Genomic DNA, 23,472 nt, shown 5'->3' on the forward strand with positions numbered 1-23,472 from the left:
AATCACAGACGTAAGATCAGACGGTGGAGGAGAAAGACGGGGGAAATGAAGCCAGGCTGGACAGGAGGAGGACAGGGCCTCGACGCGGTCAGGGCACACGGGCGGGAAGAGGGTCTCTGGACAGAGAGAAGATGGATCGCGATGCAGATCCAGATGGGGAGAAAGAAGGCCTGGTCTACAGACGGCGCCGTTCGCCAGCGCCAGGGCCTTCTGGCCGGAAGCGTCGAAAGATCTTGAGATGGAGAACGAGCGTCACCGCCAGATCCACCGCGCGGGCCCTCCCCCTTGCAGCGCCGCACGAGACGCAAACGTCGATATCTCTCTTCTCTCTACACTTACTCACTTTCTTCTCCTGACAGGTCCACGGTTCAGTGTTCGCGTCCCGATGGTTTGTCCAGATCGATCTCTACGCGTCCCAGAACAGCGCCCGGAGAGAGGTGCCCGGCTCGGCAGCTTTTTTTCTTTTAAATTACATCCGTGTCATTTCTCCACATGCCCCATATCCACATTAGGTATCTACTATACAAAGGAAATTCCCCCGACAATCTCTCCCATGCCCAGATACTGCCTCATATCAATCTCCCTTGCAAGATGGCTGAGTGGGGTCGCAGTAACTCCCAAGTGACGATGATAGCCATGGTGATGAAAGAAAAAGTACAAGATGGTCCCAATTCGACTGCATAGCATCCAGTCTTGAGATCCGTTGTGCCCGACTCTCCTAAAAAATCATGCTGTAGAAACCGTGTAAACAATAAAACATTAAAATTTAAAGATTAACGCGTGAGATCAGGCGCTGAATCCTCCTGACCCTTGTTCGTCTTGCGGTTCTCGTTCGAGTGAGGCTGGCGGTTCTGCTTCGAGTCCGCCTTGGGCATCAGGACCTTTCGAACGTGAAACCCCTTCTCGCTCTCCGGGCGCGGTCGCGCGCTGTCTCCGTGGTAGAACTCGCACCGGAACTTCAGATACCGGTCCTTGTGCTGGTACACGGTGATGATGTCGCCCGTGTACAGCTTGCCAAAGTGGAAGCCCTCGCAGCCGCTGTCGCTCGCCGGGCCCCGTCGCAGCTCGACGTCGTTGACCCAGATGCACTTGCGCGTCTTGGTCGAGAGGATGGCCATCACGTCCGGAACGGTCATCCAGTCCTCGCCGGCCGCGATGCGCGACTCAATGGCCGGCGCCCAGAATGTGATCTCCAGCGCGTACGCCGGGATCCGCGTGTCCATCGGTTCCGGATAGCACACGGTCGCCTGCGGGCCGCGCCCCCACGAAGTCATGCGGTCTTTCAGGCGGATCGTCATGTCGAAGATCGAACCGGGAAGAGTCGTCAGCTTGCCCAGGAGCGGCTGGGGTTTGGCAAATTCCGAAACGGACGGCGTCCTAGAGCTATACGGATCTCCCAGGGCGCGTCGACTCTCCACATCCGAGTCATCAGTGCCACCGTAGGTCGTGGCTGGCAATTCTGACACGGCTCGTCCCGTTCGAGCATCGATCGTAGTCGCGAGTTCCACGTCGAACTCCTCGCCCGCCTTCGGATTGCCTTTCTTCGATCTCTCACTATACGTGTTTGGCGACGGCAGCTCGATGCGGCGGCTGAACTGCTTGGCCTTCGGTGTCGTCTCGTTCGGATTCATCTGTCGCTGCTTCGGTTCTGGGTCTGGGACACCTTCATTAGCTGGTGTCACGTCCCTGCCAACGGGGCTGCGCGGTGTCGCCGGGGTGATTGCGTTTGGGGTCGCGGGGTCTGGGTGACCGGCATCTGAAGTGTCCATGTTGAGCCGTCCAATGAGGGCTTCAGCTCCCATCAAGCTGGGAGCAGACCCAGCGAGATTGTGTGCAGGGAGGGAGGCTGCTGAAGCCAGGCTCTGGTTCTCATTCGACGACTCACCACTTGAAGATACGGAACTCTGGTCGCTAAAGCTATCAACGCTCTCGATCGCGTCGACATCGAGCCCAAAGGCATCAGTACTGCGAACGGCGGACCCCGTGATCTCTCCGAATAGGCGCTTTGCGTTGGTCCGTGGAGGCGTCAGGACGTCTTCGAAACTCTCGATTTTCGGGAGGGAAGGATAGCGGATTTCGACAGGTATCTCACCCACTCGCTGCCTCTTGGGCTCATTCTCTTCCATGCTGCCTTTTTGTTCTTCGCCCTCCACATCAGAATTGTCGTTGAGCGAAAGCTGCGACGCGTCCAATTCATCCTCGCTAGCCTCACCGATCGGAGGCAGCTTCCCCATCTCGTCAGCAGGATATTGCTCATTCTCGTACTCATCCACGTCGGGGACATCCGCGATCCATGGATGTCTTAAGCATTCGTGTTCCTTCGGTCGGGCGTGAGGATCGCGATTCAGCAGGTGCGAAACGAAGTCGATTCCTTCCTCCGACACCCCCTCTTTGCGGAGCACGTCCATGTCTGGATCAGTCGTCATGATGGTCCGCAACATCTGCGCCCCTCTGTCATCAGCACGGCCCATGTATGGGGGCGTCCCGCTAAGTATGTGGTAGAGCACTGCTCCCAGCGACCACATGTCGACCGACTGATCGTAAGGAGACGTTTTTGGAGGCCTGATGGTCAGCAAAGTCTAGTAAGAAGAGGGAAGTACACTTACGGATCGCCAAGGCGCCGCCTCTTCCTTGCTTCTCCCCGACGATAGGTTTCATACTCGGGGTACACTTCTGGCGCGCAGTATAGTAGTGTTCCACAAAATGTCTTAAGGAATGTCTCTTCCTGCACTACTTTCGAGAGGCCAAAATCAGAAAGCTTGACCCTCAGAGGATCGAAGGACGCGATTAGGATATTGTCAGGCTTGATGTCACGGTGCGTGATCTTCCGCTTGTGAAGGTAGTGTAGCGCATGCAGAATCTGTCGGGCGATGCTTTTGACCATGTCCTCGGGGATCTTGCCATGCATTTGGAGGTACGTCGATAGCTCACCCCCAGGAACGTACTCCATGATGATGTAGATCCAGCGGTCATGTTCATGGTAGTCTTCGTATTGGACGATATTGGGCTGCAAGGATTAGCATACAAGCAATGCCAGGGGCGTCTATATTGTATCTTACGTGTCTAAGGTCCCTCATGATTTTCATCTCATTATCCACCTTCTGGTCTAGTATCCCATTCTTCATGAACCGCCGCTTGTCGAGCTCTTTGGCCGCATACACGACGCCATGCTGCTTGGTTGCGAGTTTGTAGACGGTCGCAAACGCACCCTTCCCAATCTGCCCTGTGACATTGTACATGGAACCACCACTCCAGTGCATCCCATACGGGTTCCCGATCGTCCACTGCATGGTCTTCTGCGCATCGGGGATTCTTGGGCGCTTTGTTGCGTCTGCCTCGTGTTTGTGAACCCGCTCAAGATATCGGATCAAATTTTCGGTGTACTGCACGGTGTAGCCGTCCCTCGAGGGGATTCGAACGATAAACCTGACCTCGTCGTTAGGCTGGTTACCCGAGACGACTTGGATGACCGATCCGCTTGTGAGCATGCGACTGCTATCCTTTTGGTTCTTGCGCAAACGGCAGTTGTCCACCACCGTGCCGTTCATGGAAGTATCCTGCAGCATGAGGATGCCATCGCCGGTAAGATAGATCCGGAAATGCACATTCGAGATGCGTTTGGCGCCGTCATCAGCTGCAAGCAATACGTCACAACGTGATGCGTTCCGGCCAAAGGAGAATCCTATCTTTGGGTCGCGGACGGACGATGACAGTCTCAATGCGATGTCCCGAGCGGCGATATCGGAGCTCTGGTACTCGAGCTCGTCTCTCTGCAGGATGTGTTGAGGTGAAAGGTCAGCTGTAGCCGCCACTGCATCGTGAGCGGCGCGGGAGTTGGGATGGAGAATGCAGATGATGTCCGAAACATCCTGTTCATGGAGGCCCGAGTTGTTGGAGCCCATGCGGCGTGGGTCTGCGTACGGTTGTGTGGATTCCTGAGTCGCCTCCATATTGTCGACTGTGCTATGGAAATAGGCTTCACGAATACGATGGATGATAAGCCTTGAGAGATCAGGATACTTCGATATCGTTTCTTGTTTGAAGGAATGGGATGTCCTCGCACGATAGTAGAGATACTACTGTCATCCGACCTGCTTGGAGTCAGCAATGTCGAAATCCATCAGAGCCGTAATGAATCCGGCACTAAGTTCTAAAAACACTGCTTTCTGTGGTCTCAATGGAGTGAGAATAGACGGACAAGGGCTATTCCGGTCCTAGTGTGGACAATGCCGCTTATTTATCACCTGACAGTATAAGAGAGCATGCGCAGGAGAGAACTATAAGACTGACCTCTTATGAGCTAGTCAGCAGAAACCAGACTACTTCAATAGCACGGCCGCTGACTCGTGATCAGGCATGAAAGAGATAGACTGGCAGTCAAATCTAGCTTGTCAGGCCGCAATCGCAGACTCAACGAAACCGAAGACGCTGCTTGACCGCGACAAACAGCAGCACTCTAGAAGCGCAAGTCGCGATAAATCAAGGGCCTTCGAGCTGGCCGTTAGGTAGCAGTACTATACACCAGCGGCTCCTTTTCAGCAGAGTGTAAGCCCGCGCTGGCTAGAAGATCATCCAGTCTCTTCAATGTTTCCCCCACACCGATATTACACTAAATGGCCCAAGCGCTTCTGATAAGGCTCGTCGGTTCCTCGAAGCTTTTACGCGCGAGATGTCCGGAGTGTGGGATCATTGGATTGAAAGGGGGTGCGACAGCTATATACAGGATGCAGGCGACAGTAGGGATGACCAGGTGACGGCAGAGAGTCCCTAATTGCTCAGGAATCACGGTCAGCAAAGTCCGATCCGAAGGTACCGTACATGGCGACAGGCGAGAACTCACACCCACGGTTCAGGCACACCAAGCACCCTGCCAGGTATCCATGGAGCAGATGCGAGTGCTTGGTGCAGACGCTTGTCTAGAGGCGTCGGGGCAGACGGGGCGCGGCCGTCTCGCAGTCGTCGTCCGAGAAACGGAGCAGACGCAGCTCGAGGGTCGGTCGTTTTATTTAAGGCGGATGGATGCGATCCCCAGGCATCAACATTCCGGCCCGTGCGCTCCCGCTGGCGCGGTTCCTGAGGCTAGCGCGCCCCCGATTGGCGTGCCGCCTCAGCCCTGGGCGCGCCCACGGATCCGCACATATCTACTCCGTTGTATCTACAGCTGCTCTATGCATATAAACACGTTACCCTCATATATACCTATGTATGCCAGCCCCATTCCTTGCTCCATCACTTCATGCCTTCATCCCATATGGCCGACTCTGGTCCGCGCTGCGCTCAAACTTTCCGCTTAGCGCAGCGTCGAACACTTGCTCGAGACGGGCGATCGCCTCGTCCGATACCTCTGTGACTCGTCAGTTTCAGCTCAGCCTTCTGCCTGAAACACATGTGCATTCTTACGATAGTGGATGACGATCCTTCCTCCCATCAGCCGCAAGCCTTTCTGCTCCCCAATCGCAGCTAGATCGTTTGGTCCCAGTCCTGACGCCTCTAGATCCAGCCATACCATGTTTGTCTCAACCGGGTTCTGCAGCTTCCCGCCCCGGCTGGTCCACATGTCGGCGACTTTCTTGGCCTTGACATGCGTCTCTTTGAGCTTACCTCCCTCACCGTTGGGCCCTGGCCCGAAAGTTTCCTCGACGGCAACCCTGGCTGCCGCAGCGATGACACCTGCCTGGCGGACGCCACCTCCGATTGACTTACGGAACCAGCGCGCCCTGTTAATGAACCCTTTTGAGCCTACAATGATACTGCCAATTGGCGCACCTAGACCCTTCGAGAAGCAGAGGCTCACGCTGTCAAACAGGCTGGCGTAGTCCGACAGGCTACCAGCGCCTGAGACGACCGCCTCCCACAGCCTTGCGCCGTCGAGATGAACCTTGATGCCGTTCGCATGGGCCCATTGAACTATCCGACGTGCTTCGCTCAGCGGCATCACCATTCCATCGAGGGTGTTCTCCAGGCTTATCAACCTGGTGGGGCAGTAGTGGTCGTCGTTGTCGAGCACGGCACGCTTCTGGAGGTCCTCGAGCGTGAGGTATATGCCATTCTTCGGAATGACTCCGTACACTGTTGCCCCTGTCCATGCACTGACTCCCCCCGCTTCGTACTGCAGGATGTGGGAACGGTGATCACACAAGACAGAGTATGGGGGCTGCACTAGGTGCGTCCGGATCGCAACCTGGTTGCCCATCGTACCGGACATGACCAGCAGTCCGCTCTCCTGTTTAGTCCGCTCCGCGACATATTCCTGCAGGGAGTTCGTCACCGGATCCTCGTTGAAGACGTCGTCCAGCAGGGTCGTGTGGGTGATCGCCTCGAGCATCGACACCGTTGGTTTTGTCATGGTGTCGCCTGATCGTCAGATAGTTAGCTTGCCTGCAGCTGACTTTGAGGTAAGGTGCTTACTCCTGAGGTCAAACTCGGCTGCGCCCGCACCCTGCCAGGGGTTGGGCTTGCCATTGGCTGCATTCTGACTGGTTGAGATGTTGGCTGCCATCGCGATCTTCTGGAGACATGGGGTTCTCCGGCCCGAGATGAGAAGCCCCGATGGGCGCGGGCGAAGAAGGGTGAAGAGGCTGCGTCTCATATCGAGGGACCGAGGATGACTCGAAGCTGGTACCAGACTGCCTGTGCGCCGTCGAGATGAACTGCGGGGCAGCCATGCAACCGTCAGTACAGGCTGTCTTGCTTCCCCATGTCGCGCAGCTCGCTCCACCGCGGGCGTCGCGCCGCGCCGGCAAAACTTTCCGTTATCGATAAGACGCGCCGGGAGGGGAAAGGCCGCATGCCGCCAGCCCGACGTGTTCACTTTACGCGTCTTAGTCAGCGATCGAGGCTCCTGGACCTCGATGCCCTCGCAAGAGCTTCAAGCCTGCCTCCGTCGAACCTTTTCCGTCTTTAATGCCGCAAGGGACGGAAAAGCGCATGTCCATCTCTCAAAGGACTAGCATGATGGATCTCTCTCACCTCACACGGCCAGCCGTGCTGTGCCAGTGTGCCCGCTGCTCCAGCTCCCTAGCAGCCTGCGAGAATGAATGGGCGAAGCTATCCAACTCCTACTCGATTGCGACGGGCTGGCTCAGCATCGACCCTAACAGGATCAGTTTCTCCTCAGAGAGGAAGCAGATCCCGCAGTCGTCTGATCTGACCCTGCTGCGGGGATGCATTCTGCAGGAGATCACCTGCAGGCTCTGCCAGCAGAAGCTGGGAGCTCTCTGCGCGTTGGATAACGGGTACGTCAATGCCATCGTATCTATCGTTTTTGTTCCTATTTGCTAACTTCTCCAGACCCAATATATTTTGGAAGATGTCCAAAGTATCATTCAGGGAGATCATCACCATGAAAACAGTTCACCCAGTGTTCAAAGACGTGGACCTAGGCAACCTCTTGCGCCCGCAGCTCAACGGCTCCACTGGGTCTGAAACAAGAGGAAGGCGCTTAACGCGATCTAGCACGTCTGGCCTCCCCGATTCCCCCGAGTCTATCAATGAGAGCACGTCAGTCCGGCAGCAGATCCAGAACCAGGGAGTCAGCATCAGCCGGCTCTCGAGCACTGTCAGCAATCTGCACGACACAATGAATGAGCTGAAACATGCCTTTACAGCACTGCGCTTGGAACTAAGCAACAGTCCAAGCCGTTATCCTTCAGAATCTGACAGGACAGAGGGCGGCTTCGATATGCTTGCAACCGTGCTGAAGGAACTCAAGAACAAATCAGACGAGATCGACCGGCTGAAATTCGAAAATGAGGGCATGAAGCTGAAGATCAAATATCTGGAGGAACGGGTCTCAGGATCAGCACCTCCCGCTCCTTACCTTCTAGAAGCCGGGGCACCCACGGAGGTCCACAGCCCAGGTCTACTGAACGAGAACGGGAAGCGTCCTTGGTCACAGGCGTACATAAACGGCACGTCTAGGCAGATAGTAATGGACTCGTTTGACGACGAAGACAATGACTTACCCGATGACATCTCCCTCGGGGACTTCACGGCACAGTCCGTGAAGGTTCCGCTGAAAGACCCAGGGGAGGTCCCCGCCAGATTAGACACGCCAGTCCCTCAGCAGACGCCCTCAAATCCGCGTCTGAGAGTGGAAGTTTACAACAGAGGACAGGACAATCCCAGCCTTGACGCCATGGCCGAAGCTGTACGCGACGCTCATCTGAATACAGAACAACCACGACAACCCGCCAATAAGCGGCCGCGTCTGTACAACCCTGAGGAATATGCTAAGCCAACTCAGAACGACAACGCTGAGCCAGAAAAACGGAGACCAGGACGACCGAAGGGTTGGAAAAGGTCCACCAACCAGGCTGCTACAAAACCCAATGGCCCGCCATACACCCCGAAACCAGCTCCGCTGGTCGAGCAGGACGTCAACGTCGGTTCCGGCTCCGGAATGACACAACGAGGAGACGGCCCTGCGACGGCGAACCCAAGCCCAGATGAGCCACCCAGCTCCAAGAGACGCGGTAGGAGCCGGTGGAGACGGTCCTCCAGAGCCCCGTCCGTTTCGTCTGCCATCACTCCCGCACGCAAGAGTCGAAGATTGGATAAAGAGAAGCAGGATGATAATACTGCCAAGACGCAGGAGAATTATAATAATCCTGAACAGGATACTACTTCCACTACTGCTGCAACAACAACTACTGAACCTCCTCAGCCAGAGGCAGAGGCCACCGCAAACGAGAATCAGACCATGGAATCGGGCGACACAGAAACCGATCCTGAGAACCAACCCGCCGAGCAAGAAAATATACCGGAGACGACTAAACAGCAAGGAAATGTACCACCAGAGAGGAACAATGACAACAACAATAATAACAGTCGTGAAGCGCGAGAGAAGCGAAAAGCGCAGATAGCGGCGCGGGACGTTCTGGCTAAGTTGGCGATGCAGCGCGAGGAGGCTATGGCGGAGGCGGAGTAGCTTACATTCCTGTTTCCCTTTCTCTTCTCTGTGCTTTATTGTAGATTCGGGGAATCTGTTCTAGGTATCTACCTGGATTCTACGAAGGAATAATTAATTAATAAAATTTCAGTCTGTCGCTTTACTTTCTTCCTTTTCGTCTTCTTCATGGGGTATATGACGGACTGACTGCGCTGCACTACTACCTACTGTACATGTACATGTACATACAATACAAGATGTCGAATCGATATCATACCGCCCATTAGCCAGACAGGACTCAGACCAAGTTCCCCCTCGTTTGCTTTTCTTTTGTCTTGTCTTCAAAAAGATTCATATGACTCTACAGGCAATGGCTCTTGTTCTCTCGGATAGACATTAATTAGAACACTGCCGTGAGCGTAGATTATTATTGCTTCCGAATCTCCGCAGGAGTATCCAAATCGAATCACCATCCACGACGACACACTCCCTACATCTCAGCAGATAACGAGGTAAGGTATGAATCTATTTCACAGTCAAAAAGCCACACCCCTCCCTGGCCCTCTCGCACGCCCCCTTCAGCGCCTGCTCCTCCCGGTCTGTCCACTTGACGCTCAACTTGTCCCACGGCTTCCGCGAGTGGAACTCCTCGCGGTAGATCTTGTGCAGGGCCTGCAGGCGGCTGACTTCCCGCGGGTCGCCGGTGCCGGAGTACACGATGAACAGCGTGCAGGGGGGCAGGGAGTCGTAGATGCGGGAGATTTGAAAGACGGTGCGGGAGACGGCTGCGGAGAGGGTTGGAAGGGGAGGGTCAGATACTGTAGTTGGTGTAGTTGGGGTGGCTGTGGTGGTTTCTTCAGACAGCGTCGGTAGGGGACAAGTTGTTGATTCATTCGCGTTGTTGGGGTCCGGACGACGATTGCACCATCCGCGGAGGACTTCGAGTTCGCGGAGTCGGGCCCAGGTGAAGTCGACGCCTCCGCCGGGGATGGACGGGTCGGATTCGTCGCCGTTGACGGCGCGGTCGACGCCAGCGACGACCTCGTCGTCGTTGTTGCACCCGATCGCGACGGTCGCCTGCGATCCGAATCCGCGCTCGGGGCTGCCCCAGTCGACGACGGCTCCCGTGCGTCCCTCGCCGGGCACGTTGGTCTTGCCCGGTCTGCTGGAGCGGGAGAGGCGGCGGAAGATGCTCTCGTTTGCGGCGTCGCTGGTGCCCCAGCGTTCGCCCTTTTCGCATTTCTGCTTGACCAGTTCCAGCACGGCACGTGCGTCCTCGATGGAGTCGTGGCCTGTGAGGCCCTTCTGGATCTCTTTGCCCAGGTATTTCTGCGTGAGCCACTTCAGACTGCATTTGAGGGGCGGGCCGCGCGGGTGCGGGTAGATGATGGCGGTGTCGACGATGAAGGGATGTGTGAGTTTCAGTGCATTGAGGTCGGAGTTGAGGGAGTGTCCGACGAGTATAGTTCGGGGGGTGAGGATCTCAAGTAGTCTGCGCTGGACGTCTGCCAGGGTGGTGGTGACAGGATCCAGCTTCTCTTTAGTGATACCAGAGAACCGTGTCAGGTAGTCGATGACCGGTAGTTGGGGCTTGACAAGCTCATCCAGTACCACCTCGCCGTCCCAGCCAACGAGGCTGATCCGTGTGAGCTCCGATTTTCCGCCTTCCGTGATACACATCTCGCAGTCAAGAGCCAGCACATCACGGCCAGCTGTCATGCTGCCTTGCTGGATCTCCTTGTCGGGAACGTCGCCATCCGTGAGACTGGCAACCTTCGTGTCCACCCAACCGTCGTCCGTGGAAGTACCTGTGCGCTTGCGTATCTCCGCCTCCTTTTCTCTCTCCTTCTCTGTGGGAAAGAGGGCTGGATGCAGCACGTAGTCATTCTCTCGGAGCTGCTCGACAGTACTGATGAACGATGTTATGGGCGTACGCTTTGCTACCCAGCTCTTGGCTTCTCTCGCAGGGCGTGGGCCTTTGCCATGGTTGCCCTCCTTGGATTTGGGTAGGGCTGACAGCAAGATAGCTTGCAGGGGTGAGTGTACTTTGTTGTACTTGGAGTCGCCAGGCGTCTTGACGGGCCAAACGTGCGGGAACATTTCTGCTAGTGGTTGCAGAGGTTCAGGGAGTCCTTCTTTTGATAGAGGCCGTGGATTGAAGCGGTGCGAGCGGTCCTTCGGAGGCAAACCCTGCTTCCATCTGATAAAGTCCTCGGTTTTTGGGTCTTCTTCCGCTTCTCCTTCGACCTTGGACGGCTCTTTGTCACCTTCCTCAGCCTCAGTAGTTGGCTTTGGCTCCAACGGAATAGTGCCATCGAACATGTCCAGCTCTATCCCTGGAACCATCAAGATAACAATTTTTCGCACATGGCCAGAGTGCTTCATGGAAATCCATTGTGGCGCGATGCCATCAGCAAAGCAGTAGAGCAGCAAATTCTGCAGGTCAGAGATACGTATGGACGACTGTAGTCGTCCCTCGACATATGTTAAACTGGGATATTTGACCTTCTCGCCGTCGACTCTCTTCTTCTTGACGACCTTTCTCTCGATCGTCTGCCATTCCGTCGAGCCTTCCTGATTGGCACCGGCGGTAGAAGTTGTAGTGGTGGTAGTGGTAGTAGCCTCATCAGCAGATGCGTTAGAGCCCTGGAGGAGAGCCAGAGTATGCGCTACTCCAAAACCACTGGTTCCCTCAGTGGCGCTTGGGACTGGCTCTTCATCGTCGCTTCTGACAGACTCTCTCTTGCGTTTTTTGCTGATAGTCATGGCTGCAACGACCAGCTAAGAACGAGCTGCCGCACTTGCAGCTGCGTTCTGTATAATACTGTAAGAGTTATTCCAAGTTAATATGCCGTCATTTGACCTGACAAGCGCATCTGCTTGACAGGGCTCTGTCTTGGATATATTTTATCTTAGCTGAGGCGGCGGATTATTATTGAATGCAGCAAGTTGGAGCAGTTGACTTTTATGTCACGTGATACGCCGCATGTGTGTTCTGCTTAGTCAGCACTCTCTGGCTCGGCCAGGAGTGGAGAAAGGTTCTTCCCATGGTTCCCATGAGGATGGAACCGGGAATCAAATCCCATAGTTGTGTTGCTTGCTTGCTTGCTTGCTTGCTTGATTTGATTTGGTTTGAAATTGAAATTGAAGAATTGATCTAAAATGGATAGATGGGATTTAACAGACCGTCTAGCTGGCTGGCTGGATGGCTAGGTATATTTGTTTGGTGTATGTATACCTATGCACAGATATTCATTTTCATATTTAAAATGATATCAACATCTATATCCATATCCGCCACCTATTTGCAGTGCCAATGCCATAGATATATAATAATGCAACACAATATAAGACAGCACATTATCTGCTTGGTCACCATCATGGTCATGAGGTACAACGTAGTCCCACTCATTAAGCTCATAAGTGTTACGGCACAGCCTAGAGACCATGAGCAGGACAGATGAAGGGGGAATCCTATCACGTGACAATGGATCAAAATGATCCATCTGGACCTTTGATCCATCTATAGTCATGATCCACCGGATAGGTATTTCCAGGGCAGAACTCAGCATGTATATAAGACGCTCCTTAACCATGGGGATTAGGACCCCGTGGTCAACTCAAATAGCAATCTTGATAGCAACATTGCTAGTAACGGCCTATTCATCCATCTCTTTCCCTTGCTTCCTGTCTTCAAGATAAACCCAACGAGCCTCCACCTAGGAAGAAGTCTTAGGTCCGCCGTTACAATAAGTAGAAAATTAGAAAATAAATAATAAAGTATGAATTGAATCACGATCAACTTGAAAACCAGATCGGATCGGAAAGAGAGCATAAAAATTAAAAAAAAGACCTTCTTACCAAACAGATGTTCCGTCATTTTCTAAGAAGAGGGGGCTATTTGTGCAATCCTTTGTCATTATACATTCTGTGCCTGGATGGTCGCAACAGACTGCGAATGTCCCTGACGTGACGAATCTCTGGTTCTGGGGGCATAACACGGTGTCGGCTGCAGCACACAGGAGTTGGATGAGCGCTTGATATATCCCACAAGCTTTTTATTGCATTCTGACGGCGAATCCGGATATATAAGTAAGAGGTAGGTCTTGTACATACTGAGCCCATAGTCATCAGTCGCGTACCCCAGTACATTTGGGAATGAGGCAGCAATATTGTCGGCATCCACAAGAGCCGTTAAAACTATTACTGCAGATAAGAGGCTCCGAAGTCGACTCATTGATGTTCCAATTTCTGGGTACGGGTCAGGCACCTCAGGATGCCGAACACACAGGTGATGGAAGAAGGTAGCGGAGACAACTTTTTGTTATGGCTAAAAAGTGGCATACGCGCGTGTGTGGGATCCCTATAGTAGGTATTTAGGTATTAATCAAGTTGAGAAACAGGCCGGAAGAGGCCTTCCTGGGGTACCTGGAAAACTTGTCATGAGATAGCTAGCTCCCCAGCATCCATGTGGCTATACCGCTGTGCGCAACTTTTCCCCCTATCTTTTTTTTTCTAAACCTGTTCCAGAACGACAGGGACGCTTGTATATATATACATGATAACTAACTCGTTAGTTTCGAATTGGGCGCCAGAGTTCTCAGATGTCCTATCACAGGATGTTTTAGGTAGCATGTATTTTATTTTGCCCATTCGGAGTACCTACTGCGTACCAGGAGGTATACACTCGGAGTAGATGGTATTGCCGGCGCTACGCTGTGTGAGTTGTCCAAGTCAGCCAAGCTCCGTCAGCGTCTTGAGACTAATAATGTACCTCCAGACAGTAGATTAGACATGGGTCCTGGATGGACGGGGTATCATCATTGGAGATAATCTCACCGTTTAATCACACTATGCAGCGCCAACGCAGCTCCGTCACAGCTAATACACTACCGCCGCAATTTCCCGAAAACTAGGCACGACAGTCCCAGACTGCATATGCAGCTCGCCATATCACCGTTAGGAGAAAGGTAAAGCTCCCGAGAATCAACGAGGCGAGAGGAGGATAGCTCCATTGTATTTTTCCTATTCTAGCATAATTGAAGAGGGTGTGCAGGATGAAGGAGGAATGAAAGATGGAGGAACAAAGCTGGCGAGGATGGAATGCGGGGTCGAGGCGATGGGCCTGATACCTATGCGGCAGGAACGCCCCTTCTGGAGATGAATTGGGAGGACGCCTGTCGACATCTTCGTACAAGACTGAGTACGCACAATTCCTTCTCGGTTAATCTTATCATTATTTTCGTCCTGACAGCGTACATGGTCGCAGCACAGCAGGATTACAAGGCCTGTGGAGCGGAAGAGGTGACGGTGGATTTGGATGGAACTTCGACACTAAACGACGAGAAACCTGGTAGAAAATTAGAGACCAAGTGTTCACTGGAAGCGTTTCTTTGCTGCGCAGTATTGTATCTACTTTTGCAACTCTAGACAGTGATCAAGATATGCAGTCTACTCTCGTGTTGCCGTGTAATTCCAAGGCAAAGCGCAAAAGCTAGGACGGTGAGTTTCTCTCGTAGCGTTGGGTTCAGGAACTTTTTATTAACACTTTTGTAAATCGCATGGCCGCCATCCATGCCTACTACAACTCCAGCAGAGATATAGGAATCCGCTTCTGGGATAGGATATCAACACAGCCAAGTCCGTCCCTGAAGACATAACCCCAGGAATAATGCCATTTTCTGATGGATCTCGTGGCCAGATGGCCATGAAGAAGAGACGCATTCTGCTTAGGTACAAAACCCATATAAAAAGGAGGCTCACTCCTAAAGTCGCTTCTGCAAAACGACGGGACGACGTATACGGAGGGACGTTGCTACCAACTTTAGAGAGAATGATAGCTTGGGAGAGGACAGTACATCCCGCTGTTTTTGCACTCGGATCGAATTGTCACAGTTGTCGTTTGCTCAATCCTCAATCCACACCCTCCTAGTCCACAGTCCCGATTTATTTCCGGACCGTCTATCGGTCCCTCATGGGTAATCATGTATGGTTTTATTAATTAAGCTATGTCGGAATGGTAATGTTGAAGAGAAATATTTTTTTAGGGTTTGAACCGTTTTATATTCCAACAGCAACCCTTATTATCTGAAGAGTCGCAATTCCCTCTGTTGAAAGATAAAGGACCTGCCTACTTACTTGCTTACGGAAGTCACAAGCATCCAGGTGCAAAGACATATCCCTAATCCTGAATATAAGGCATGAACCTCGTTAAACCATGCCCTTTCGTGATCATGGCAGCAGCAGGATGATAATACATATGGCCCAGCCTCAATCACCAGTACCTCCCCTCTTCTCCCGGAACCCTGTTCAGTTATATTCCAAAAACTGCCACCGAGCTACCAGAATTCGGGATAACAGTACATCTATAAAGTACATCTATATGAGCGCGTGTTATGAGACACCTTCCCTCATCGGATCCAAAGTCCCAGGTTCGATTTTCTCCTGCGGAGGTGCTGCTGCGGTATTGATGCCTAATTATCTCTACTTGCTAATATCCGATGAGACTACCAGTTTGTGAAATTAGGTGGAGTAAAACTCCCTCTCTGTCCGTCATAAAATCGAATAGTCCGGGTGTCTTTGTGGCCTGTTTAGTATGGCCCCGGGGGTGAGCTTCTGGATATTTGTATTTTTATCTTATCCATTGTCTACTTAACCTATCGACAGTACAGGATTCCAATCTCAAACCTCCATAGTTGCATCTATTGGAGAAAGACCAGTACTCAGGATACAGATATCCGTAGATTACAAAAGTACTCCGTCAATGTTCCATCCTCTATACGAGGTGCGCCACGAGTAAAGGAATTTCGAGCAGGTAGGAGATGCGTTCAGCCCAGCGGTCTAGACTGTGGAATCCCCTTCACGTTCTATATGCCCAGATCGGGAGGATCTCGACCATACCATTCAAAGGAGTATACTCGCTTTATTAGGCGTGCTCAAAGGTCTGCTTTGGGGAGATATGGAAACAGATATTCAAGGACACAAAGGATCAGTCAGAATCTCCATGTGACTCCAGAACTATAAAAGAGGTGGAAATACCAATCAATAAAGCATCGAACAGTCCGTTTTCAAACGGCTATACCCTTCGACGTTTTCATATTTTTCACATGTAGATATATTCTAGATAGAGAAATTCCGAGGTCCATGTTTCTTTCGCAAATCCTATCTTTATGTCGTAATGATTCTTCTTGACAATCCTGCCACCGAGGCCTAACAAAGCCCCTTTTACTTGACTCGACTTCTTGAAGTTCGTCACAAAGCCTTTGGAGATTTATCCCAAGGACTCGACAGAACAAACATGGACAATGAACTGCCGAGTCGTTTTCGGTATCACCACATCATCCGTGTGAAGGAAGAGAACGTGATATAGAGATTTTCCTTCTTTCCTCGTTTACTGTGTTGTTTGACAGATGGCACATGTACGTCCACCATATATTCATAGTATAGTATGGCTCAAGCCATCTACCTCAAGGACTCCGTCTGGACTCTTCAAGGATTGTTTTCAGTTCTCTGTTGGTCGTGCGGCGAAAAGAAAGGCATCTTGAAAGCATCGAAGAAAGTGAAAACGTAGATCCCGCCCCGGCGTTGCCGATGGCTGAATCCTTCAAGTAATGGCATCAAGAAAGAAAAAGAACGAAGAAGCATTCAACATTTCCACAGACAGTAGTGGTTCTTTCAACCTTCTGAACTATAAGAAGATTGCTTGAAGCTTGACACAGCAAAATCTCACACCATCAGCTTTCGTGACTCAACATCTCTCGTATATACAACTGCCGGATATCCTCTCTCAGACAACAAGAAAAGCAGCGCAGACAAAACAACAACTCAACAAATACTGCTCTTCATCCATTCTTCCAGTGGCATAACCAAACCCGAAGTTTTGTGACTTAGTGCCTGTCGTCAACGGTCTCTACATTCGACATGGAGCCTACCCTTGCATCCTACGAAGGTTCACACTACTATGATTCAAGCCTACATAAACGAAGACGAATCTGTTGATTGCAACAAAACCATTGTGAAAAAGAACGTTGCGAAGTACGTGTCAGTCGGTCCAGGACATCTCCGCTTCGACAACCTAAACATCCGAGTAGAATCCATGCTGAGAGAGAAGCTGCCACTCGACGAAAAATAGCATAAGGCAGTCAAAGAAGAAAATACAAGTCCAGATGACCATTTCGACGGGAAAACCGTTGAACCTGGTGAACTCGAGGACATGTTGAATTCTTTCCGGTCTAACTGTGTGAATGACCGCGATCAAGACCTGCTGTTTGAAAAGATCTTGCCATTTCCCCAGTAATTTGACGCATTTTTGCGTATTCCTCCCAACAACAAAACATTTCAATTGGTGGGGAATGATGGATTACCAAAGCTTCTGTGCCAGAGACACGATGGTCTTAATTCAATGGGGTTTTCCTGGAAGCTGCCAATGAGCGCCTACAGGTCACAGACGACATTGCTACCCTGTGTACGGAGACTCTAAAAAGACTGCAGCAGAGAAAAGCCCCTCTTAAAGAAATTAAGGGGAATAACTTTTTGTCTCCGATGATGAAGAGGTGTACGTGATTAGATTTGATGGTCATATTCCACTGAAATAGCGTGCTTGAGTGCCTGAAGAAGCAAGGAAACATGAACCAACACAGGAAATTTCCAGCATAGCTGAGCTTTAGCAGGAAACAATCCAGTGTGAAAATTTCATTCATTCTCTTTGGCACATTCCACTTGCAACCTATTGGGACGGTTGGACTGCTGAGCTGGCTCAGATAGACTTGATAGAAAAATCATAAAAAAGTCAGGCACTTTTGCAATCACTTTTCCCATTATCTTTTGAATCCTAGACTAGACTCTTTGTTTGTAGATCCTGATATGCATATTTTAGTCAAATGGAGGTAGGTAGTTAAGCATTTTCTACAGATTTTACTTAAATAAGGGTTCCAGGTGATGATACTATGAAATAATGTACTGCATATCCACTGGAGTATAGTATCTTGTGAAAACTAAACGAAGTCCCATCTGAATGGAAGAGTCCTGAGTTCACTGTAGCTTTCTTCATTTGGATTTCAAGTTAACATCGCAATGAGATGAGCCTGCCGGTTCGCAGAATCAGCTGGATCAAAACCCATTCCCGCCAGAATCGCATAGCATAGGCGGAGGTTTTAATAGCCCACTTTGGTTGACCATAATTAATTAATGTAAATAGTAGATTAAATTTAAATTTGCAAGATAAAATATAACAAATATGCGTAACTTAGATACAATATTAAGTCCCCTAGATCAATTTGAGATTAGAGATTTATTTTCTATAAATGGTAACTTAGCTTATTAGGAAATATTAATATTTCATTAACTAATATAGGTTTATATCTATAAACCTATATCTATTAATAGGTACATTTATCCGGTAAGCCGGAATGGGGGTAAGCTTCTTGATTAAGTATATATATTATTGAAATAAAAAGACAGGACTACTGGTTCAGTCTATCTCAGCTTGCTTGCCATCTTATTATCCATCGTAATTTCATCTACATACTACATACCTACTTATCGATGACAGGATACAACTCGGGGCCTCAACCTTGCCTACTAATGTTGGAAAGAGTGTAGCACTGTATAGGTAAAGGACATGGAATTTCATCTATTTGTTCAACGTTCCATCTATCCATTGGCTAAAAAAAAAGTTTCAAAGCATACAATGTGCCGAGTCCAGCAATCTTAGAACCACTGTGGATCTTCCTTTGTAGGTACAGTACAGTACATTCTATGATGCCAGGATCAGGGAGGATCTGGATCATCCTTCAAAGGAGTACGTTTGCCTGCTTTCTTTACTAGGTGGGTGTCCAAAGGTCTAAAGATATGCCGAGAACCTATGTAGGTACGTTTAAAGGCTCAAAGAAACAGTCAGCTAGAAGCTCCAGAATAGGATGTACATACAAATATACATAAATAAAGAATTCCGGAATTGGCTTGTAAACGGTTCTTCTATCCTTTGCCGTTTTCATATGTATTAAAAAATCTGATCTTTATGTTGAAATAATGAATAATAATCCTTTGCAATGTTGCCAGCGAACCTCAACAAAGATGTTTTTTTTAAATTGTTTTGAGGTCAGGTCGTCACAAAGGCTTGGAAATTTTCTTTTTATCTCGGAGCTTGTCAGTCAAGTATGAATAATGATGAGCGGCCGAGTCGTTTTTTAGCGTCACCACATCTGCCTAAAGGAACTTGATGACATGTATCCCTTGTTGACTCTTTCAAGATGGATGTCCTTTTTTTCCACTGCAACCAACAGGACAAAAAAGGTTCTCAAAGAGCCCAGATGGTAATTTCTCAATTGGTACTCTGGTGGAGGCGACCCCTGACTGCCGCGAAACTGCCGGGACGGCTGAGGACGATGAGTTGTGTAAGGAGGTTCTATCAAGAGCGCAAGGGTTGGAAATAAACAGCATCAATATTGTTATGAATACCTTTGCCGCCTACAATGGGAAACATGTGACTCTGATTGATTGCGTGGGTGCACCTGAACCAAGAAACAATCCAGCATGAAAATCATTTTTCAGGGTACATTCCAGTTGTATGCACCTGATTGGAACATTGGACTGCTGAGCTGGCTCAGATAGACTTGATGAAAAGCCATAAAAACACAGAAAAAGTCTGGCAGTTTTTCTGATTACCTTCTTTTGCTACCACCAACAGAAGACAAAAACAATTCTCATAAAGCTCTAACAGGAATTTCTAAATTAAGACTCGCAAAAAGTTGATGGCTTAAGCCATATACTATAAATATATAATTGACAATGATGTCCAGAAACAAAAAGACAATAAAGAAGCATGCAACGTTACCTCAGATAGTAGGAGTTTCTTGCAATCTTCTGAGCTATATAAGTAGCCACTTTGCAGCTTGACATGCTAAATCTCACTTTATCAGCTGTCACAAGTCAGTATCTCTTACAACAGCAACAACTCAACAAATACCATCCTCAAACAACTTTTCCAGCAACTTCGACTGACAAAAAGTTCGCTTGACCTAGTGCTTGTCGTCCAGTGACTCCACATTCAGCATGGGGTACATTCAGGTACATTCCAGTTGCAACTGCCATCAAGGGTACTTATTGACTGCTGAGCCGGCTCAAATATAGGATTGATAGAAAAAGAAATCAAAGAAAAGTCTGACACTTTTCATTCACTTTGAATCCCAGGCTGGAAACTTTTTGTCTTGTAGATCTTAATATGCGTGTCTTAGTTGAAGTGTACTATGTAGGAGGTAAGTAGTCATTTCGCATAGATTTTACTTTAGTGTTCCAAGTGAGGTAAAGATACTATATAGAATTATGTACTAGACGTTCAGGATAGTATGGTATTTCATGGGAGATAAATAAGACCCCGTGGGCCTGTCTAAACAGAATATGCGGAGGTTGTAGAGACGTCGCTTTTACCCCAGCCCGGGATTCTGCCGCCCCGCTCCCGTCCCGCCTGACCGCCTTCGGGTCTCCACCAATCACCCCGGCCCCATTTGCCAGCCCCCCAGACTGGGGTCAGACAATCTCGGGAGGGGGCACTGACCGAACGAACCATCACCACCCCCCAAACATCAGACACATCGAAGCAGCCCTCAATTGGCACTTCCACCCTCTCATCTCAACTTTGCAAATCTACACAGCAAACATGCCGACCCCCGAATCCGAGGCCTTCCTCGCCAAGAAGCCCACCGTGCCCCCGACCTACGAGGGTGTCGACTTTGAGGACAACGTCGCGGTGCACAACGCCCGCGACGCCATCATCCGCGAGCAGTGGGTGCGCAGCATGATGTCGCGGCTGGTGGGCGAGGAGCTGGGCAAGTGCTACGCCCGCGAGGGGGTGAACCATCTGGAGAAGTGTGGGAAGTTGAGGGGTGAGTTTGTGTTGTTCTCTGTCTGTTTATCGTATCTATCTGGGTATCTGGGGTTCCTCTTTCTTTATGCAGGGTTTTGTATGATGGATGGAGGAAAGGAAAAAGAAGCTTAAAGAACTATGAGATCGATAGAATTGGTCGGATATACAAGCTGACGATGTGCTGTACAGACAAGTACTTCGAGCTCCTCAAGGACCGCAAGATCAAGGGTTACCTGTTCGAGGAGAAGAACTACTGGTCCAAGGCTGGTGGGGAGGCCAGGTCGTCGTAAACAACCTAATTGTATTTAAGAGAAGGAGAAGTCTATTTGAAAGACGGGAATCGAGATAGACGGACTTTGGGTGAACCGAATCGACAATCCGATCATCCTGATTCCGAGACGAGTCAGTCACCACCCGATCGCATTGATACCAAGTTCCGGAGCCAAGGCTGTTTTATCGAGTCTAGAATTCGCTTTACTAGTTGTCATTAGACCGTCGAACGGGGCTGGTAATTCTGAAAGCACGGGAAGGACGACAAAGAATTTGTACATATACCTACGACACTTGCTCCCTCGCCGAACAACGGGAGCAGGAGTTATTTATTTGCTTTGATTGCATGCAGCATGATAAACAAGCGATAAACTGGTTTTTCTTACATACATCCATATACATCTATGGGTATCTCAATCGAAGCGCGCGTCCTCTTCAATAATAAGCATTTCCACCACTCTCCGCTCTCGACAGCGTCCGAGACGCTGGAAAAGCCCCAGGAGCGTCTCGTCCCGAAGCTTCGGCCTCCTCGTCGCTGTCGTCTGCCTCGACGTCCGGGGGAAGCTCTTCTTCCTCGGGAGGGGCGCGCATACGCACCAGCTGGTCCTCATCCAGCGATGGAGGCGTGTATGGCGCTGGAGGAGAATGGATATCTCTTCCGGAGGGAAGGTTGGCGAGGAAGTTCGTAGATGGTGGGATCAATTGCGTGTTAATCTTTGTGAAGTCAGCAAGCAATCCAGCAAGCCATCCAACGTACACATCTAGATGGTGACTCACCGTATCGTTCATCTTCACCCACTTGCTCTCCAACATATCAATGACCCTCCCCTCTTCCTCTCTCCCAGCATCGTCTCCTGGCTCCAGCTCGCCCTTCTCACCACTCCCTCCAGCCTCCTTCTCCATCTTGCGCTCCTCTCGACGCTCTGCCCACTCTTGTTTCAACCTCGATAGCCTGCCCTTACTCTTGACCGCGGCCTCTTCATCACCTGTAAGTGAGCTTTTAAAGCCCAAAGCCCCCTTTCCGGCTCTCAGCCATGCAATCCCTTCCCCAACCTTGCCCGCCAATTCTGCATCAATTCCAAAGAAACGACACGCCCTGGCCCTCGCGACTCTCCCCAGTGCGCGCGCATACCCGACCAGATCTTCGTCAACCTTCCCAATTACAGCCCCGCTCTTCCCATCAGCCCCGACAGCCCCAAGGCCCGCCGCGGCCTGTTCAGCGTACTCCGCCCCGCGGACGCACAGACGCGCGAAGAGCAGTGCCCGCACCTTGGGGATATCCGGCGCCTTGACCATCCACTCCCTGTCATGCGGATTGCGGGACTGAATACATGTGACGACGTAGGCGTCGTCCTTAAGCACAGCAAGCAGCGTCGCCTCCGCCAGTGCCAGCGTCGAGAGCGCAGACTGCGTCGCGGGGTCGAGATCCGGCACAACGCCCGCGGGGCCGGAACTGCTGTCTCGACCTCTGTCCCTCTTACGGGCGATCAAGCCCGCGAAGGACGGCGAGGACGCCAGAAACGAGTGCACCGCGCTGGCCTGCAGCAGGTGCCTCGTCGCGGTCTGGACAGCAGCGGTGCGCTGCTCTGCGGTGGGTGTGGTAGGCGCATACAGCGTCCTCAGAACCCCGGCCCTCGCGAGCCCGGAGAGCACATACCCCAGAGTCGTGAGTGTGAACGCGACCTCGAAATCCAGCCCGCGGCCCCGGAATCGTCCTCCTCCCGGCACTCGAACGCCCTTCAGGATGGACGAGCTGGACGTTAATGTTGCGCGCCATTCGACCTCGGGCTCGGCGCGGAGGGTGATTTCCACCTCCTCTCCCCCACCCGCGCCCTCTCCGGTCAGTGTGGCCGCATTTCCCACGCATTTCCCGCTCAGGCCGTCCGATATGGCGAAGAGATACGGGAGGTACTCGTTCAGGGCGTTCAACACGGTATGGAGGTGCGTCTCCTGCTGTGCGCTGGGCAGGCGTTTATGCCTCTTCAAGGCGAGGCGGAGGGCATGGCGTGCGATAAAGGCGCATTGTGGGAGGGACGGGTGTGTGCTGGAGGAGAGGTAGGTCTGAAATGACAGGTGGGAGGTTGTGGGGAGGGAGAAGCTGAAGACCATCGTGTAGTCTGGTGGAAATACATGAAAATAAAAAAAAATTGTCCTTGATCTGGGGTCTGGGGCTTATGGGGAGAGCTGGAGATCGGTGATGTCACGGGCTGATCCGGACACGAGCACAGCTGCCAAGAGAAGATACAAGAGCTACGCGAAGGTCGCCAATGTCGAGCACGAACAAGCTACAAAAAAAGCCCGGAACACAGGCTGCCATTAATTATTATGGACTGTTCTATGCTCTGAGATCTAGGTACAGTACATACACTGGTGGGCCTGCAACGCACTCCTTCGTCCTCCCCAGTAGTGCCTTTCACCACCAAAAATCGCATCCTTGGCAACGGCTACC

At 51.1% G+C, this 23,472-nt stretch overlaps 6 protein-coding genes across 6 annotated transcripts; 2 read left to right on the forward strand and 4 right to left on the reverse strand.

The window, feature by feature from the left end:
• Window positions 1–773: 773 nt before the first annotated feature.
• VTN00DRAFT_5261 (uncharacterized protein) lies at window positions 774–3,950 on the reverse strand (the record flags this gene model as incomplete). The annotated part of the gene is made up of 3 exons (XM_069431773.1): window positions 774–2,562; window positions 2,607–3,007; window positions 3,060–3,950. 3 exons carry the CDS (start codon window positions 3,948–3,950, stop codon window positions 774–776), a joined length of 3,081 nt encoding a protein of 1,026 aa, XP_069287698.1.
• A 1,284-nt stretch (window positions 3,951–5,234) lies between these two features.
• Window positions 5,235–6,499, reverse strand: VTN00DRAFT_5262 (uncharacterized protein; the record flags this gene model as incomplete). The annotated part of the gene is made up of 3 exons (XM_069431774.1): window positions 5,235–5,344; window positions 5,401–6,354; window positions 6,409–6,499. The coding sequence occupies 3 exons, from the start codon at window positions 6,497–6,499 to the stop codon at window positions 5,235–5,237; spliced, it is 1,155 nt and encodes a 384-aa protein (XP_069287699.1).
• A 404-nt stretch (window positions 6,500–6,903) lies between these two features.
• On the forward strand, window positions 6,904–8,929 carry VTN00DRAFT_5263 (uncharacterized protein; the record flags this gene model as incomplete). Its single annotated transcript, XM_069431775.1, has 2 exons — window positions 6,904–7,235; window positions 7,291–8,929. 2 exons carry the CDS (start codon window positions 6,904–6,906, stop codon window positions 8,927–8,929), a joined length of 1,971 nt encoding a protein of 656 aa, XP_069287700.1.
• A 486-nt stretch (window positions 8,930–9,415) lies between these two features.
• VTN00DRAFT_5264 (uncharacterized protein) lies at window positions 9,416–11,656 on the reverse strand (the record flags this gene model as incomplete). Its single annotated transcript, XM_069431776.1, has 1 exon — window positions 9,416–11,656. One exon carries the CDS (start codon window positions 11,654–11,656, stop codon window positions 9,416–9,418), a length of 2,241 nt encoding a protein of 746 aa, XP_069287701.1.
• Window positions 11,657–19,787: 8,131 nt separating this feature from the next.
• Window positions 19,788–21,043, forward strand: VTN00DRAFT_5265 (uncharacterized protein; the record flags this gene model as incomplete). Its single annotated transcript, XM_069431777.1, has 5 exons — window positions 19,788–19,818; window positions 19,927–19,986; window positions 20,104–20,145; window positions 20,323–20,772; window positions 20,943–21,043. 5 exons carry the CDS (start codon window positions 19,788–19,790, stop codon window positions 21,041–21,043), a joined length of 684 nt encoding a protein of 227 aa, XP_069287702.1.
• Window positions 21,044–21,458: 415 nt separating this feature from the next.
• On the reverse strand, window positions 21,459–23,132 carry VTN00DRAFT_5266 (uncharacterized protein; the record flags this gene model as incomplete). Its single annotated transcript, XM_069431778.1, has 2 exons — window positions 21,459–21,737; window positions 21,801–23,132. The coding sequence occupies 2 exons, from the start codon at window positions 23,130–23,132 to the stop codon at window positions 21,459–21,461; spliced, it is 1,611 nt and encodes a 536-aa protein (XP_069287703.1).
• Between the last annotated feature and the right edge of the window lie 340 nt (window positions 23,133–23,472).

Source organism: Thermoascus crustaceus, assembly GCF_041956765.1.
Source record: "Thermoascus crustaceus strain CBS 181.67 unplaced genomic scaffold VTN00scaffold_3, whole genome shotgun sequence".
Classification (NCBI taxonomy): domain Eukaryota; kingdom Fungi; phylum Ascomycota; class Eurotiomycetes; order Eurotiales; family Thermoascaceae; genus Thermoascus; species Thermoascus crustaceus.